The sequence below is a fragment of the Equus przewalskii genome, chromosome 8, assembly GCF_037783145.1.
Source record: "Equus przewalskii isolate Varuska chromosome 8, EquPr2, whole genome shotgun sequence".
NCBI lineage: Eukaryota > Metazoa > Chordata > Mammalia > Perissodactyla > Equidae > Equus > Equus przewalskii.
Window position 1 is genome coordinate 83756121 of NC_091838.1, and position 15597 is coordinate 83771717.

A 15597-nucleotide genomic window follows, 5' to 3' on the forward strand; every position below is an offset into this window, starting at 1 on the left:
GCTGCCTCCCTCCAAGCCCGTGCCCAGGACGGGGCGCTGACAGCTGGTTCTGGCTACACAGGGACACAGTCCACTGGGCAGCGTGTCAGTAGGAGGCGGGGCAGAAAGACATTCCTAACACTTAGAACTAATGAAGCCAAGGTGCTGGCAGCCTTGCAAACAGCCTTCTTGGAGGCTGGGAGAAGAAAGAGGGTCAGGCAGCTGTGGGTCCTCCTGCCTGGTGTGTTCACTTGTCAGTGTGCGGGTGTGCCTTCATGCCAGGCAACTCCAGGTGAAGGAAAGTCACACCTGCTCAGACACCTGCACTGCCCCTGTCGGCGCTCACCGTGCACTCTGCTCAGCACGCACCCTCACCCTGTCCCCAGGTTCCTTTCCACCTGCTGGCCCTCAGGAAGCTCTGCCCAGCCCAGCGCCATCTCCCTGCCTCCCAGCCAGCCGGCCAGTCTCTGTCTTCTCTCTGCCACCAAGAGTCACATCTGTGCTGGTATCATCCCTTTTCGTCCCCATGCCAGTGGGGACCTCGCGGGCTGGGCCATCAGCCACATACCCAGTACAGCGTCTAGGTCTCAGCAATACTCAGTGACCGTTTGATTACCAGGATCAGAGATGGCACAGAGGAACGGGTAAGTAACAGGAAGACAAGGTGCCCTGTGGGCAGGAGGCTCCAGCCAAGGCTGCTTCCTCCCCCAGAGACCTTCCATTTCCCAGCCCCTGCCTCGACAGCTCCTCGGGCTGGCAGCCCCCCTGCTCCTGCCACGCCAACCCAGTACCAGGCCACATCAGTACCAGGAGACATCAAGAGGAAGTGGCACTTCCTCCCTACCAGGACCTCACTTCAGCATACCAATGTATAGCTGGCATGGGAAACCATCAGTCGGTTGGGAACATGGGGGGCCCTGACCGAGACCCACATCCATGGGGAGCTCTGGCCACGCTCAGCTCTGCCCTGAGGGATCCCCTAACACGGAGCACGCCAAAGGCCTGGTGCCACAGCAGGTGTCCACAGGTGAGGGTTTTGGGCGGGGTCAAAAGAGGCAGGGGGAGGGCTGTCCCCAGCAGGAAGCAGGAGTGGGACCCAGGACCTGGATGGGGGTGCCCAGCACCCTTCTGACAGCTGTGGAGATAAGGTGCCAAAGTCCAGGGAACTGGAAGGCCACATTCCACCTCCAGCAGGGGGGAGCTGCCCGCCCTTTCACCAGGCAGCCCCCCTGATGCTGAACCCCTTTCCCTAGGGAAGGGAGGGGCCAGGCCCAGGAGAGCTGGGGGAACAGACCAACCCAGGGGCAGGCCACAGGAAGAGCACTGGGAGCAGAGGGGGAGGGCAGGGCCATGGAGTCAGCAGCTGGTGGGCTTGAGACAGCCCGAGACAAGGTGGCTACGCAGAGCCTTCGTCCTGTACCCCAGTGCCCACTGATGCCAGGGTCCTGCAAGCCCACTGGGTTGAGAGGGATCCTCAGATCAGGCTGGGCTCGGTGGGCCAGGACACAGGGGTATGCCACCCTTGGCACACCCTCTTCACTTATCAGACACAAGGAGCAGCCCAAGCTGTCCCCAACCTGGCCGAGGCCCACAAGAAGGATGCTCCCCAGACCCAGTGGTGTGAGCTCCGGCCATCCGGAGAACATCATCACTCCTTCCCCGCCCAGGAGTCCGGCTGGCAGGTTCCGGGGCTTCAGCCTCACAGCATCACTTGGGCAACCCAGCCACACAGAGGTCACAGCCCCGTCAAGGCTCCCAGCCTGCCTTGAGCCACATGAGTGTCACGTGCACACAGACATGCACTCTTATGCCAGTTCTTACAGAATAATTAATTAGCACAGCCACGACAAATGTAAAATCAGAGGCCTCCACACGCCGGAATATTTACACGGGACTCACAGGGCACCACGGCTGCTTTCCGTAGCGCCTAATTCAGCACTTTCTTTTTCCCTGTGAAAGCAGGACTCTGGATTTAACTGCTCTCACACCCTGCACGGTGTTTGCTGTAGTAAAACTGAATGACCCAACTGCATACCAGTGAATGATGACGGATCGCAGACCCCGCTGCAGCAGGAAACTCCAGCAGCTGCCCCATCTAGCATCTGTGAAGCCCCACCCTAAACACCTGACTGACCCACTCCTTCAATAAGCCCAGCCACCCCTGGGAGACAACCCCTGGTCCCGGTCACAGATGTGGAAATGGAAGGAGGCAATGCCAGCACCAGCCGGGAGGCTCCTGACCCGTGATCGCTGGCCCCTGGGGAAAGGCCCGGGATGTGAGCCCCAGATGCTTCCCAGCACACGATAGGAGAGCACGGGGACACCGTGGGAAAGTCACCCAGCCCTGGCCCTGCTGTCCTCCCTGCCATGACACAGCAAGCCCACCTCCAACCTCCCACCTGCCCTCCTCCTCCTTAGCTGTGGGTGGGAGCCAGAGCCCTCCTGGGGCTGTGGCAAGAACTGCTGTGTCCCTGTCCACAACACAGGACCTGGACTCAACTGCAGGTCTCCTACTCCCCGACGAGGCTGGGATCAGCGGCCTCCGGCTAACCCAGGAGAAGAGTGCCAGCCGGCACTGTGAGGAGGGCCACGGGGCCAGTGCCGCACCATGCTGTGCTCCAGAGGCTGGCCCTGGGCAGGCAGTGACGCCTCCATCACCAGGCTTCTCTGCTGCAGGCACTGTGCCCTGGAGTCTGGGCACTAACCGAAAGCCCATCCTCCATGACAATGAGCCTCCCAGAGAGCCACACAGCCCAGAGGGTCCACCCAGCAGCCCGCCTGCAGGGTAGGGCACAGCCACTCTAAGCTAGCGACCCATCTGCTCCCAACCATCCCAAAGCACCCTCATCGAGCACTAGTGGTGAGAACGCCTTCTTCCTGTGGAGGATTTGCTCTGCCCCCTCTGCCCACTGACCCTCCCACAACCCTGAGGCCAACACAGGCCATGCACAGGACTGCCCAGTGCCAAGCAGCAGGTTTCTTAGCTGCCTCCTGAAAGCAGTGCTCCAGCGCTGCTGCCTGGCTCACAGCCTGCCCCTGCTCCAGGGGCACACGTGGTCAGAGGGGAGGTGGGGCCTGGTCAGAGAAGGGTGGGGCATGTGAGAGGGGTGGCGCCTGGTCAGAGAAGGGCAGGGCAGGCAGACAGCCTGAGCTGAGTTTTTCCATGAACCAGGAACCACAGGACTTCAGAGCAGGAGGCGAAGTGAGGACGGTGTTAAAAGCCCCCACGGCAGCTGCGCAAGGGGCTACTGGGGCATAGAGCAAGCAGCCAGCAACTCCCCGCAGGTGCAGCCCAAGTCTTCTGAGCTGGTGCTGGCTCAGCGAGAGCCCCACAGACATCCCTGGACAATCTCAGTGCATCCCCATAGGCTTCAAGGAGCAGACCCGGGCAGCTGAGAAGGTCTGCTCTGACCTCTACAGGAACAGGAAGGCACTGGAGGAAAGGGACGGCCTCAAGGCAGGCCCTTGAGGACTGAATGACCAGCAGTGAGTGGGGGGCAGCCCCAGGCTGTCCCCTTGCAGTCAGCCCACAGAGCCCCATCCAGGGACTAGGGGGCCAGTGGGTGGGATCCACTGCCCAGTGAGCACTGTGTACCTGAGGGAACCAAGGCCTCCACAGGTCCCTGTTCTGGGGCTAGGGGAGGGTAGGACAGCCACCCAGGGGGCTTGGTGAGGGGCTTAGGTACTGAGGGGGTCAGGCCAGAGGCGGGGCTCCACGGGGAGCTCACACAGGGAGGGACTCCCCGAGCACTTCCTTGCAGAAACTCAGAGAATGGGTGTCCCGGTTCCGGGGAACACTTGCACTCATGCAGGGTGGCCACCCCAGCTCTGGGGGACACCAGCCAGAGAAGCTCCACACTGGCTACCACCATGGTGACCCATCGAGGTCCAGACAAGCGTCCAAGACCATGCCTGCCTTTTCTGCCAGTGACCTAGGGCGAATGGACACCTCCCACTTCTCACCTGTAAATAGGTGACAGTAGTTCCTCCAAACCATGTCACTGGCATGGCAGATGAAAGGACATGTAGCAAGCACTCACCACATGCCCTGCGAGCTCTCAGCCAGAGGCAGGCCTGGCTCCTGTGAAAGCTTCGGCAGCCCTCAGGTCCACACCTGAGACCACGAAAACTGGGCCCTTCCTGTCCACCACAGCCCTGCCCACACCGCCCTGAGCAACCCCCAGGCCCACCCCCTCACTCACCACGCTGGCCACTCGTCTGTGCAGTCCAGGGCTTTCACAGCAGGGCCCCGGGCTCAAGACAGGCAGGGGAGAGCAAGGAGGGAGGTTATCACGACACGTCCAGCGTCCCGGTCAGGTAAGGCAGAGGGGCCATCCCACCCCAGCGACTTCTTGGAGGTGACAACACCACAGCCCACCCACCTGCCTGCCCACCCATGGCTTCTCCTTGGCACACGACGGCAAACATTGCCAAGTGGCTGGTAGGAATCCCATGACCTGTTGCCACCATGAAGCCCCCTAGCCTAGGGCCCAGGGTATCAGGTGAGCCACCAGCCTCCATGCCACAGGCAAGTGCATTGGCCCTCCCTCCTGGCCTGCTTGGGTGCGTGTGGGCTGAGTAGCACCCTCTCTGCATACAGGGAGCCAGGTTCAGAGGCATGCATCAAGCCTGTCACCTCAGGGCAGCCCGAGTCGCAGCACTGGGCCCAATGTGGCTAGAGGAGGACGAACCACAGAGCTGGCCCTGAATCCCCGGGCACTGCACGGGAGGGAGAGCCTCGTGGGCTATGCGTACTATAAGCACTGCACGCTGGGATTACTAATTGCCGCAATTACATGGATGGTAAACCGGAAACCGTTTCTGAGGTCTAACAGGTTTTCCTCTCTTCTGCCTTCAGTGCCTGTCCGCCCTGAGACAGATCAATAGGGTCTCTGTGCAGCTGAGATGCAGTAGTCCGCACCAGTCCTCAGCAAATGCACCTCCCCTCGGTCATCTCTCAATTCCCCAGCTGCCAAAGGACCCATCCCCCAGAGAAAGAAGGAACGAAGGTCGGAGGCACACCGACAGCTGAGGGGGAGACCCTCCACCCTCCTGGCCCTCAGCTCCCATGGGAGCAGAGGGGGTCAAATGGCAACCTCCGGGCTGCCCCCTAGCCAAAGTCTGACTCTAGGTCCAGGGAACTGGGCAGGGGATCAGAGGGCAGGGGAGGGGGACGGGAGGCAGAGGAGGGAAAGCAAGAGGAGGAGTCAGTCAGTCCCGGAGGCGAGGCCCCAGCCTGCTGAACAATGCACTTTTGAATTCAATTAAAGCGGATTATCTGTTGTGCCAAATAAATTGTGTACAGCATATATCCTGCGGTACTTTACACCTCCGGGCTCATTACTCCCTAACTGTTTCCTCCTGTTTATGCGCTCTCAAATTAAATTGCTGATAATATGCGCCAAAATAAAAAATGAGCGCACCTTGTCCCAAGAAAATTGATTCTCCCTGTTCCTGAACCGGCGATTGCCAGGTTTTATATACTCTGTTCCTGGTGATCATTAGTAATTCAATTTTCTTTTTATTAGCCCCCTTATCTGCTGAGCAATATAGTGGCAGAGCTGACCTCTTTCGCACGGGTAAATGTTTAAAATCTTTTCCCTGATTAATTTTGCCAGTTAAGAAAAAGAGGAGAAATGGCCCGGCTCTTAGCCATCACAATGAATAAAGCTTAATGTTGATTGTGATGGAATTTCTAATGCCAGGGAAATTGATTGAAGGCGGCAATTACGCTGCAATAGTAACTCAAGGGAGATGGGATCGCTTTCTCCTGGCCGTAGCCTTTTGGTTATTTAAAACAATCCAATTTGCAAGGATAATTATGTATTAGTATTTTATCTGCCACTTGAAATGAACAGGGGAGTTTCGATACTGGCCCAGCATTAGCAGGTTATTGCTGCAAATTACTTGATATCTGCTTTCTTTCACATAAAGAGGAAATTAGGCAATCAATTACCAGAAAAAGGTGGGCAGAAGGATAAGAGGGGCAAGTGCGCCCTCTGCTGGCCACCAGGCTGGCAGGGCTGATATTGGGACCTGGGGCTGTGCTGCGGGCAGCTTCTGGAGGCCCCTCAGTCCCTCCCTCCCTCCCACGGCCGGTGCAGGAGCCCAGAAGGGGTCAGGTCCCTCCCCAACCCTGTCTAAGAGGACCGCTGGACCTGGGGCTAGCATTTGTGTGGGGAAACCGAGAAGAGAAGCCTCAACGCATCAAGATGAAGAAACAACCCCTGCCCCCTGACCCCATCCACAGGAGGCCCTGCCGGCTGGCCTCTAGCCCAGGGTCTGCAGCTTTCAGGAGGCAGGAGAGCATGACCTAGGCAATGTGGACACACACACACACACCAGGTGCTCCAGCCTATCAAGGGAGAGCCAGAAGGACTCACTCACCCCAAGCACCTACAGCATTAAATGAAAGTGTGTGTGAGGCAGCCAGGCTGGTCCTCCCAGGAGCCCCCAGCCCAGGACATGGAGGCAGGCAGAGTAGGGAGGGAGGGAGGTGGGGAGACGGGAGACAGGAGAGGGGAGACAGCAGGCCTTGCAGGAGGGGCCTAGGGGAGCCACACGCTGACCCTATCACAGCCCTCAGCCCAGGGAAATGCTCATCCTCCCTCCTATCCCCACCACAAGGACCTCTGCCCACCTCAGGGTCCCAAGGTGGCCATGCCTGGGGCCACCTGCCCAGCATCTAACGTCTCTGTGCGAGCATGTTCCATGAGCTCCCTGCCCATATCGATGAGGATCCCACTCTTTGGCCTGGCATTCAAATCCTCACCCACAGGCTCATCCTGCTGCACTGCCCCCTCCAGGCCTGCTGGACACTCCTGGGGGGACACCCAACACAGCCCCCTCATGCCCTTGAGCACACTCATGTAGGTCCCAGGTCCCTCCCCTGTCCCACTCTGGCTTCCCTGCATAACCAGAACCAACCTCCTTCCCTTACTGTCGCCTACACGACCCTTCCCCATCATGTAGTCCCACCGGCCCTCTGGCCTCAGCCCCTCCCACCCTCCAGGATGCCAGCCACACAGGGCCTCTCTCTGCTCCTGGAACACGGCAAAGCTCATTCCCACCTGTTCCCTTCACCTTCAGAGATGTGCACTGTTCACTGCTCTCCTCACTCAGGTCTCAGCTCAGGCATCACCTTCCCAGAGAAGCCCCTGACTGCCTGCTAACACCACCCCTGCCCCTCCCAGCAGCTCTCTACTGCATTATCCATTTTCTTCTCCTCAGACTGCTTTTACCACCTGAAAGCATCTTTTCGATCTGTTTACAAGTACCCAGGTAGCTGCTTGTCTCCACCACCACAACATGGCTCCAGCATCCACAGTATCCCCAAGAGACAACACAGTGCCCTGCACAAAGGTGCTCAATATATGTTTATTGAATAAATGGGAGGGTGTGGATGGCGAGGGATCAGGGCATGGATGGATGGATGGAGGATGGACGGAACATGGAAGGATAGATGGATGGATGGATAAATGGGGGTGGAGGATGGGTAGAACATGGAGGATAGACAGATGGAGGATGGATGGATGTGTGGATAAATGAGTGGATGGATGGACAGATGGTAGATGAAGGACTGACGGATGGAGAATGGCTGGGTGGAGTACGAATGGATGGAAAACAGACGGGGGGATGGATAAGTGGCGATCAATAAGTGGACAAATGGGTCGATGGAGCACGTATGGATGAAGGATGGATGGATGGCGGAAGGATGGATGGGGGATGGATGAGCGGATGAGTGAGTAGAAGCCTTCTCCAAGCACGTCTCCCAAAAGAACTCTCTCCCTTCTCTCTCCTCCACTTCCCTCCCAGGGCTTTCTGTGCCATAGTTATTGTATCTGTCTATAATTACGAGATTATTCATTCACCTCCTAAGACAGGAGCTGTGTCAGCCCCCTCAAGACTGCAATCCCACCCCACATCCCCAGAGTGGCTGGTCCAAAGCCTTTCTCCTCCTCCTACACAGCACTTGCACCTGCCCTGCCTGTGGGAGACAGGCTCCGTCATCCCCAGCCTACTCCGACTCTGCTCTAAGCCTAACAAGGTAACCGTCCTGGGCAAGAGCAAGCCACGGGCACCAGCAAGCAAAGGCTGAGCCTGCAGCACAGCTCCCAGGAGGACGCACACAGCCTTCCTCTCTCCCCGACTCAGCCTGCTTACCAAATGTGCAGGCTCAGCCTCCATGCTAGTCCAGCTGGCAGCCAGCATGAGCATCCTAGAACGTCTCTGCTTTGCCCTCATGCCAGCTCCAGGCTATGGCCCAGGACATTGCCCATATGGCTCTGCCGGGCTCTCTAGCTCCTCGGCAGCCCCTCAGCCAACAGTTCCTGCAGCAAGGCCATTGCCAGGCTTTTCCTGTGCCTGGGGCAGCCCTCATCCCAGCCTCCTAAGCCACACCAGAGCCCTCCCGCCCAGAGCAGGGAAAGAGAACACTGTGGACTGCCCACCTGGCCGCAAAGCACAGCTTCATGTGGAGGGTTCCAGCTATTGCTGGCCTTGCCCTGTCTGGAGAGGGCTCCTCAGTCTGCAGGTCCCCAGCCCATGAGACAGAATGAACTTCTCTACCATGTGGCACTTATTCCTCAGGAATGCCTACCACATGAGACAGAAACAGTCTGTCTCAGGCCTGTCTGCCCCTAGACCACGCTCCTTGGGGCCAAGCCACAGTCAAGGCCAGCTCTGCTGAACTCCTGGTAAAGCAGCTGACACACGACAAGAGCACAGGCTGGAAGTCAAGGTGTGCCCGCCCAGGACACCCACAATCCCTCAGTGCCCACCCCTGTATCAGGTCCCTCACTGCCCACCTGCATCAGGACCCTCAGTGCCCACCCCTGCATCGGGACCCTCAGTGCCCACCCCTGCATCAGGACCCTCAGTGCCCACCTGCCTCAGGACCCTCACTGCCCACCCCTGCATCAGGACCCTCAGTGCCCACCCCTGCACTGGGACCCTCAGTGACCACCCCTGCATCAGGACCCTCAGTGCCCACCCCTGCATCAAGACACAGCACCCCAGGGAGTCAGGAGGGGGCCCTGAGGCCTGGCCCTTGTCTACTGCATCCCTGGCACACCCAACACCCGGCCCAGCAGTTGCTCCACAAACACTTGCTTCCAGGCCCAGCAAGGAGGCCTGATGCCCAGCAGATGCTCACCAGCACTCCAGGAATCCAGTTCCCCAGAGAGCACTGGTGCCAGGAAAGGCTCAAGAAGGCAGGACGGGAAGCAGTGACTCCCAGGCAAGCCAGACCCAGGCCTAGAGAGCTAAGGCAGGGATGCTGCTGCTCTGAGAGCAATGGGACCAGGGCAGCCCTTCCAGCTGGGCACATGCAGGGTCCAGATCACACTGTCTGCTCACATTCAGACTAGCTAAGGAAGACGAGCCTGAGCACAGAGGACCCACCAGGCTGGGGCCAGCTGGGGCTCCTGGTTGGGACATTCCTCTCGCAAGACACCTCGTGTGACGTCCTTGTCATTCAAGTCTCCCTGAACTATCACCTCCTCGAAGGGCCTGTCTGGCTACCTGGTCTCTATTTGCCTCGACAGACTCTCCTCATGGCAAGTAGCCATGAAACTGTCTCAGCACGCAAGCCTCAGGAGGGCAGAAGGGAGTACCTCTGCCTCATGACTCCTGGACCCCCAGCATCTGGACTGGGATGAGGAGAGGCTCAGGGACACACACAGCTCCCACAGGTGGCCGGTGTGGCAGCTCATCTCTGAGGACAGATCTCCACCTGTAACTTCTCTTCCGCTTACCCAGACCTCTGCTGGCTCTGACAACACTGTGACAGAGAAGAGCTGCAGGAGCCAGGAGTCCCCACAGAGGTCCACAGGTCCACAAGTACAATCTCCTGGCCTTTTTCCCAGCTGCTCCAAGAGGCCACTTGAACCCCCAGCTGCCCTCAACCTCCCTGGGGGCTCAGCCATCCCCTGCTGGCCTACCAAAGCTGGGGGCATCTTCAACTCATCCTCCCCAGTCAGTCCTGGGGCAGCCCGGCCACTGGTCAACCCACCACCTTCTCTCCATTCTCAGTCAGTTCTGCAGCCAAGGCCCAACCTCCAATCCAGCCACCTCACTGTGGCCACCAGGCACCATCATCGGGCCCTCTTTGCTCTGTCACCCGGGGACGAAGTCCACACTCACCACAGCACACAGGATGTGGCAGCCAAAGAAGGATGGGTGGACAGTCAGAACCCTCCAGCCTCACTTCCTCACGTCTCCCTTGTGGCCCCAATCAGCCCTCCACCTGGGACCCCACACTCCACCCTTGTGTGACCAGCTCCCACACAGGTGCTCAGTTCTACCCAGGTAACCACTCCTCCAGAGCCTTCTCCAAAGCCCTGCTGGCCTGCCAAGGACAGTGCCCTCAGCTGGGTCCCCTAAACACCAGGTGCAGCACAGCGGTGGAGCACAAGTCCCAGATGGGACTGCCCAGGGCCAAACCTGCTCGGCCTACAGAGAGATGCACTGAAAAGGCTGCCACACGCCTGCCCAGTAGAATCTCCCCACCTAGAGTGTAGGGAACAGGGCCCCGGCCCTTCTCCTCCTCCACTCACCAGCCCAGGCCAGCCACAGCCCACTAGGCTGAGCACTCTTGGGCCAGGGCCCTGACAGCTCAAGGTAGACGGCAAAGGTCGTTCCTAACAGGCGAGCAGAGCCAGCGCAGGCCCAGGGAGAGGTGGGGCTCCCAGGCCCAGCTCAGCCTGCTTCCCAGAGCCCCTCCTGCTGGTCCTACCTTCCTTGGTGGAGAGGTGGGCTCGGCTTAGAGGCGTGGAGCAAAGCCGGTGCCGGGTGACCTGCATGAGGCCCTTGTTGGGGGTCTTCTTCAAAACAGGGCTGCTCTTCCCCCGGAAGGCCTGTCTCCGCCGCATGCTGAACTGGCTCTTGGCAGTGGCAGCAGGTGGGGGACTGCTCTTCTTGTCCCCGGGAAGGCTGCAGAAATAACAAGCAAGCAGCTCCCAACAGGCTCCCTGATGGGCAGTTCCCCACCCCCTTGCCTACCTGGATTCCAGTGCCATGGATCCCAGCATCATGGAATCGGCCCCAGGAGGCAGCCAGCCCCAGTGGGTTCCAGCCCAACCCGCTCTGCCTTCTCACCTAATCAGCCACAGCAGCTGGCTGATGGCTGCTCCCCTCACCCTCGGCAGTGAGGCTCCCAGCCACAACCATGGAGGATCCTGGAGCCAGGGCAGGCAAAGAGCAGAGGAGAGCGGCCCCAGCCCTTGACCCCTGCCAGGTGTGTCCACACACGTCTTCTCCATCTCCCTAGCCCAGATGAGCCCCAACATGGGGCTGGAGGGGCACAAAGGAGAAGGGTGCCATCCCAGAGGAAGAGCTGCCATCAACCTCCCCAGCCCTCTCTGCGGGAAGGGCTACTTCTCACAGCTCCCCTTTCCACACTTGCTGAAACAGAGGAGGCTGCCAGCCAGAAAAAGTGAGGGGAGGCCAGGAAGCCTGTATAATCCAAGATGGCACCTGTCTGGGAGAGCAGGGCCAAAGACCAAGGTCAGACAGTAGGAAGGACCTCCGGAGGGGGAATCACAGCGAGGATGGCACGTGCTACCATGTCTGATGGTAGAGGCAGGTCTTCTGCCCTTGCCATTAGTAGCTCCCACGATTAAGTCCCTGACCCCAGACCAAGCACTGAGCCATGACATCATCTTTGAGCCTCCTCACAGTCTGCGAGGGTAGAGGGCCAGGAAAGTGACTCATGTTCAAGGAGGTGGTGACTTACCCAGTACCTGGCCGCCAAGGGGGCAGCCTTCCTCCCTGGTGGAAGAATGACCCCTCCCGCAGACACACTGCACCCTGGGTTTGCCAGCCCAGTGCCTGGCCCAGGCACAAAGCAGGCCATCCACAAACCCTGTGGTTGTGCCCTAGCGGTTTCCGGTCTCTCACCAACAGGAGAAAAGGTGGGCTTCCTGGCACCCACTTCCAACTGTCCTCACCTAGCTGGGGGCACCAGGCAAGCCCCTGGCCATGCTGAGCCCCCCTTACTCATCTGTAAGGCACAGCAGTAACCCCAGCCTCATTCCTAGTGGGAACATTAATGGCACCACACCCAACATTCCATGCTCAGCCCTGACCTGGCAGGGTGCCAGGTGATGCTTCATTTCCTCTTCCCACACTCCTGCAGGTGGGCCATCCCACTGGCTCTGCATACCAAGGAAGGAGCTCACTGGGACCAGTCTTACCCCCGCCTGCCCAGACAGGACCCTAGGGTGGCAGCAGGGACACATACCTAGCACTCCCCCGCCTCCGGATGATCTTGGTACGGCTCTTCACTTTGTAAGCCGAGATCGGGGTCTCACTGAAGAGGGGCTTCAAGTCGCTGGGTCCCACTGCTGGTCTGTCCCCTGGGGGGGACCTAGATGGGACTGGAGAGAGCTGGGAGGCATGGTCCTTGCTGCCAGCCTCTGACTGCCAACGGAAGGAGGAGGAAGAGGCGGCAGAGGGGCTGGAGGCCTTCCACTTGTACTTGCTGGGGGAGGCCCCAGGTGTGGAGGACATGGCCGACCTCCTGGGCTTGGCATCCAGGTTGGCTCTGAGCTGCGGCTTGTCCACTCGTTCTGCTGTGCCAAGGGGGGTCTTGCTCACATTCTCTGAGGCAGATCTGGGACTGAGGGCCCTCCGAGTAGCACGGGGACTCTTCGCCGAGGCAGCCACCCATTTGTAGTTGTTCTTCCGGAACTTATTGGTTCGACAGGACACAAGCAGTGAGGCCTCTGGGGTCTGCCTGGGTCCAGAAGCTGGTCTAGCTGGGTCTGCCACCAAGCCAGAGGGAGCTGGCTGATCTGGGTGGTTGGCATTTGCTCCTCCGTCCCCAAGGAGCTGTGCAACACAGCTTGCCACAGACTGAGAGCCCACCTTCCGACCCAGGGCCATGCCTCCGCGTTGGAGCAAGGTGGAGGACATGGAGTGTGCCTTGACCAAAACTGTGCTCTCACTGACCGTCCGCTGGGGCTCCGAGGGGCTGTCACTCACATTGCTCACAGACTTCACCACCCGGGGCTTGCCAGGCTCCTTCTGGCAGACCAGAAGGGAGTCCTCTGCACTGCAGCTCCCCTTGGCTCTTCCTGGCCTCAAGGGTTGCTGCTGCCCGCCAGGGGGCTCGCCCTCACCTTCCTGAGGCCTGTGGTGGCTCCTGGGGGAGTCCTCACGTTCTTCCCAGGAGCCCCGCGGGACCCCTGCCACACTAGCCGAGCTCGGCTTTGAAGGTGGTTTGATTTTGATGACCATGTTCTGATCTGGACTGAGCTGGACCTGCCTCTCCAGGACATACTGCTGGGGGTCGGAACGCTGGCTGCTCCTGGCCCCGAGGGGCGGCCGTGAGGCACAGTCGCCAGACAGGTCCAAGGACCCTGGGGGCCGATTCACAAGGGAGTATTTCTTGCGCCATGCAGGCCCGTGGTTTGGGGAGAAGCCCCTCCGGCTCGGACAAGGGTAGCGAGCACTGAAGGCCCTGCTGCTGTTGTAAGCGGGTGGCTGCCATCGAGAAGCGGCTGAGGTGCCTGGGACAGGGGCACTGCCATGGAGGTTTTTGTAGTCATCAATCAGACCTGAAAAGACAGAATCACAGGCTCAGTTAACCAGAGGGTGAGAGTAAAATCAATAAGAAACTACTGACAATCTCCTTGCCACCAGCTGACAAGACAGCCCAGACGCCACCTCAGCCCTCAGTCCCTGCCAGGTCCCAATGCAGGAGGGGCAGCCCCTAGTGCCTGAGAACCACTGAGGCCCCCAGGCCTGTCTTTTCCATGAGCCTTTTCCATCAGTCCTACTTCAGCCTATTTCCGGCCACTTATCCTGAAAACGCACCCCTTTGGCAACATTCTCTATTTGCCGGGAATATTATGCTGGGCCCACAATCCTTTGAGGGGAAGTGTCACTCGATATGAAGAGACCAGCAAGGCCCCATGCTGTAATGCCTGGACAAGAAGGGAGTCAGTCAGCCAGGAGGCCCTCTGCTTGCCCACAGTTGGAAAGGGTGCAGGACCAAAGTTTAGTGATCTTCCTGCCTGACACATAGGTCAATGAATGCAATGCAACTGACAACACTGGGCACTCCACACTTGACAAGAACGTCACACCATCCTCCCCTAAGGAGAGGAGGGGCCTGATCGTCTGGAGCCCAGTGCAGTGGACTGACACAACCCTTTCAAAGGAAGCTCTGGGTAGCTGTTCAGGGGGCAGGGGGAGTGGGGTGGGGAGTGGGCACAGACCTTGTCAGGAACAACCCAGGGCGTTACAACTCGACCAACAAACCAGTAGCCAGCCTCTCAGTTACAACACTACCCCAACACAGGTCCTGCCCCCAGGCCCAAAGAGAGCCACGTCCAGACCTGGTGACACCTCAGGACAGGTATGGAGGAATCCCAAGAAGTGGCTTCAGGGCCCCACCAGACCATCTGGACTCTCCCCCATACACACTTTCCAAGTCCTTAAGTCTTCTCTTCGTGAGAATAACCTCAAAGAGGAATTTCTTTACCAAGTATAGAAAGTCCAACTCAGGTCTAAAATTTGAAAAGGGTAGAAACTGAGGCTCGGGGAGCCTGGGCCTGGAATATCAAGGGGGGTGTGACTGTCCCGAGGGGAGGAGCGCAAAACCGGGCGCCCGGGGAAGAAACACACCCCTGGTCCCAGGCGGCTCTACCACGCCGCACTGCCGGGCGCCGAGAGCGAGGGGGCGCCGAGGACTGGCCCGCCCGTTGGGGGTGGGGGGCGCCTCCCGCCGGTTACTAAGCGACGGCCCGCCGCCACCCGCCGCAGCGCCGGAAGGGTCCGCACTACCCGTCGGACGAAACCTGGGCAGGGGGCTAACCCCGGCCGGCCCGGAAGCCCCTCCGGGTCCCCCACTCCCTGCCCGACCCTACCCACTTCCCCACCCCACCTGACCCGGCCGTCGAGACCGCGGGCGGGGAGCGACCCTGTTCGGAGAGACAGGTGGGGGCCCGCCACGAGGTGAGAGGAAAGAAAGGGACGCGCGACCCCGGCCCGGCCCGACCCACCCTGCAGGAGGCGTATCTGTCGCCGTAATTGCTCCTTTTCCTCCATCTCCACAGTCCGCGACGCCCGGCCAGGCCCCCGCGACGTCATCGCTGCGCGACCGTTTCCCCGCGGGCGGGGTGGGGCGGAGCGCGGGGAAGTGCCGAGACTGCGCACTTTGGCCAGGCCGGGGCGTCGGCAGGGCCGTGCCGTCGCCCCGGCAACGCCTGCCGGGGGGGGGGGGGGGGGGGGGCCGGGGGGGGGGCCACGCACGCGCAGAGGGAGAGTTTGTTGACGTCACTACGGAGCGCTGGGAAGCGGCCTCAGCTCGCTTGGGGAGGAGGTGGCTGTGGGCAGGTGGTCGCCGGCCTCGAGCGGTCGGGCCTGGCTTCTCCGCTACGGGATGTTGTTCCCTACATGGCTGGGCGAGTGGACGAGACCGGGACGCCACCCCACACGCAGCGGTGTTCCTTCCCCAGTGTCCGCGTAGAATTACCGTCTTGGGGTTCCGGGAGGCGACCTGGTGGGACGAGGGCCCACGGGGTTCTGTTAACACTGTTCCGTGGGCCAGGGCAGGAGAAGAAAGGTCCAAGAACAGGAGTCCCTGGACAGACGTGTTAAACCTCTGGAAAC

General features: G+C 59.9%; 1 protein-coding gene across 5 annotated transcripts in view; it reads right to left on the reverse strand.

Moving 5' to 3' along the window:
* ZC3H3 (zinc finger CCCH-type containing 3) overlaps window positions 1-15152 on the reverse strand; it is a 98359-nt gene extending 83207 nt beyond the window's left edge. For 2 of the 5 annotated variants that reach the window (XM_070632123.1, XM_070632120.1), the window contains exons 1-3: window positions 14988-15129; window positions 12221-13538; window positions 10715-10911 (exon numbers count right to left, since the gene is read on the reverse strand). In XM_070632123.1, coding sequence (XP_070488224.1) covers window positions 10715-10911; window positions 12221-13538; window positions 14988-15075 — 1603 coding nt within the window. In that variant the 5' untranslated portion in view covers window positions 15076-15129. Of the gene's footprint in view, window positions 1-10714; window positions 10912-12220; window positions 13539-14610 lie in introns of all 5 variants that reach the window. The other 3 variants (XM_070632122.1, XM_070632121.1, XM_070632124.1) reach the window with 3 other exon arrangements.
* Between the last annotated feature and the right edge of the window lie 445 nt (window positions 15153-15597).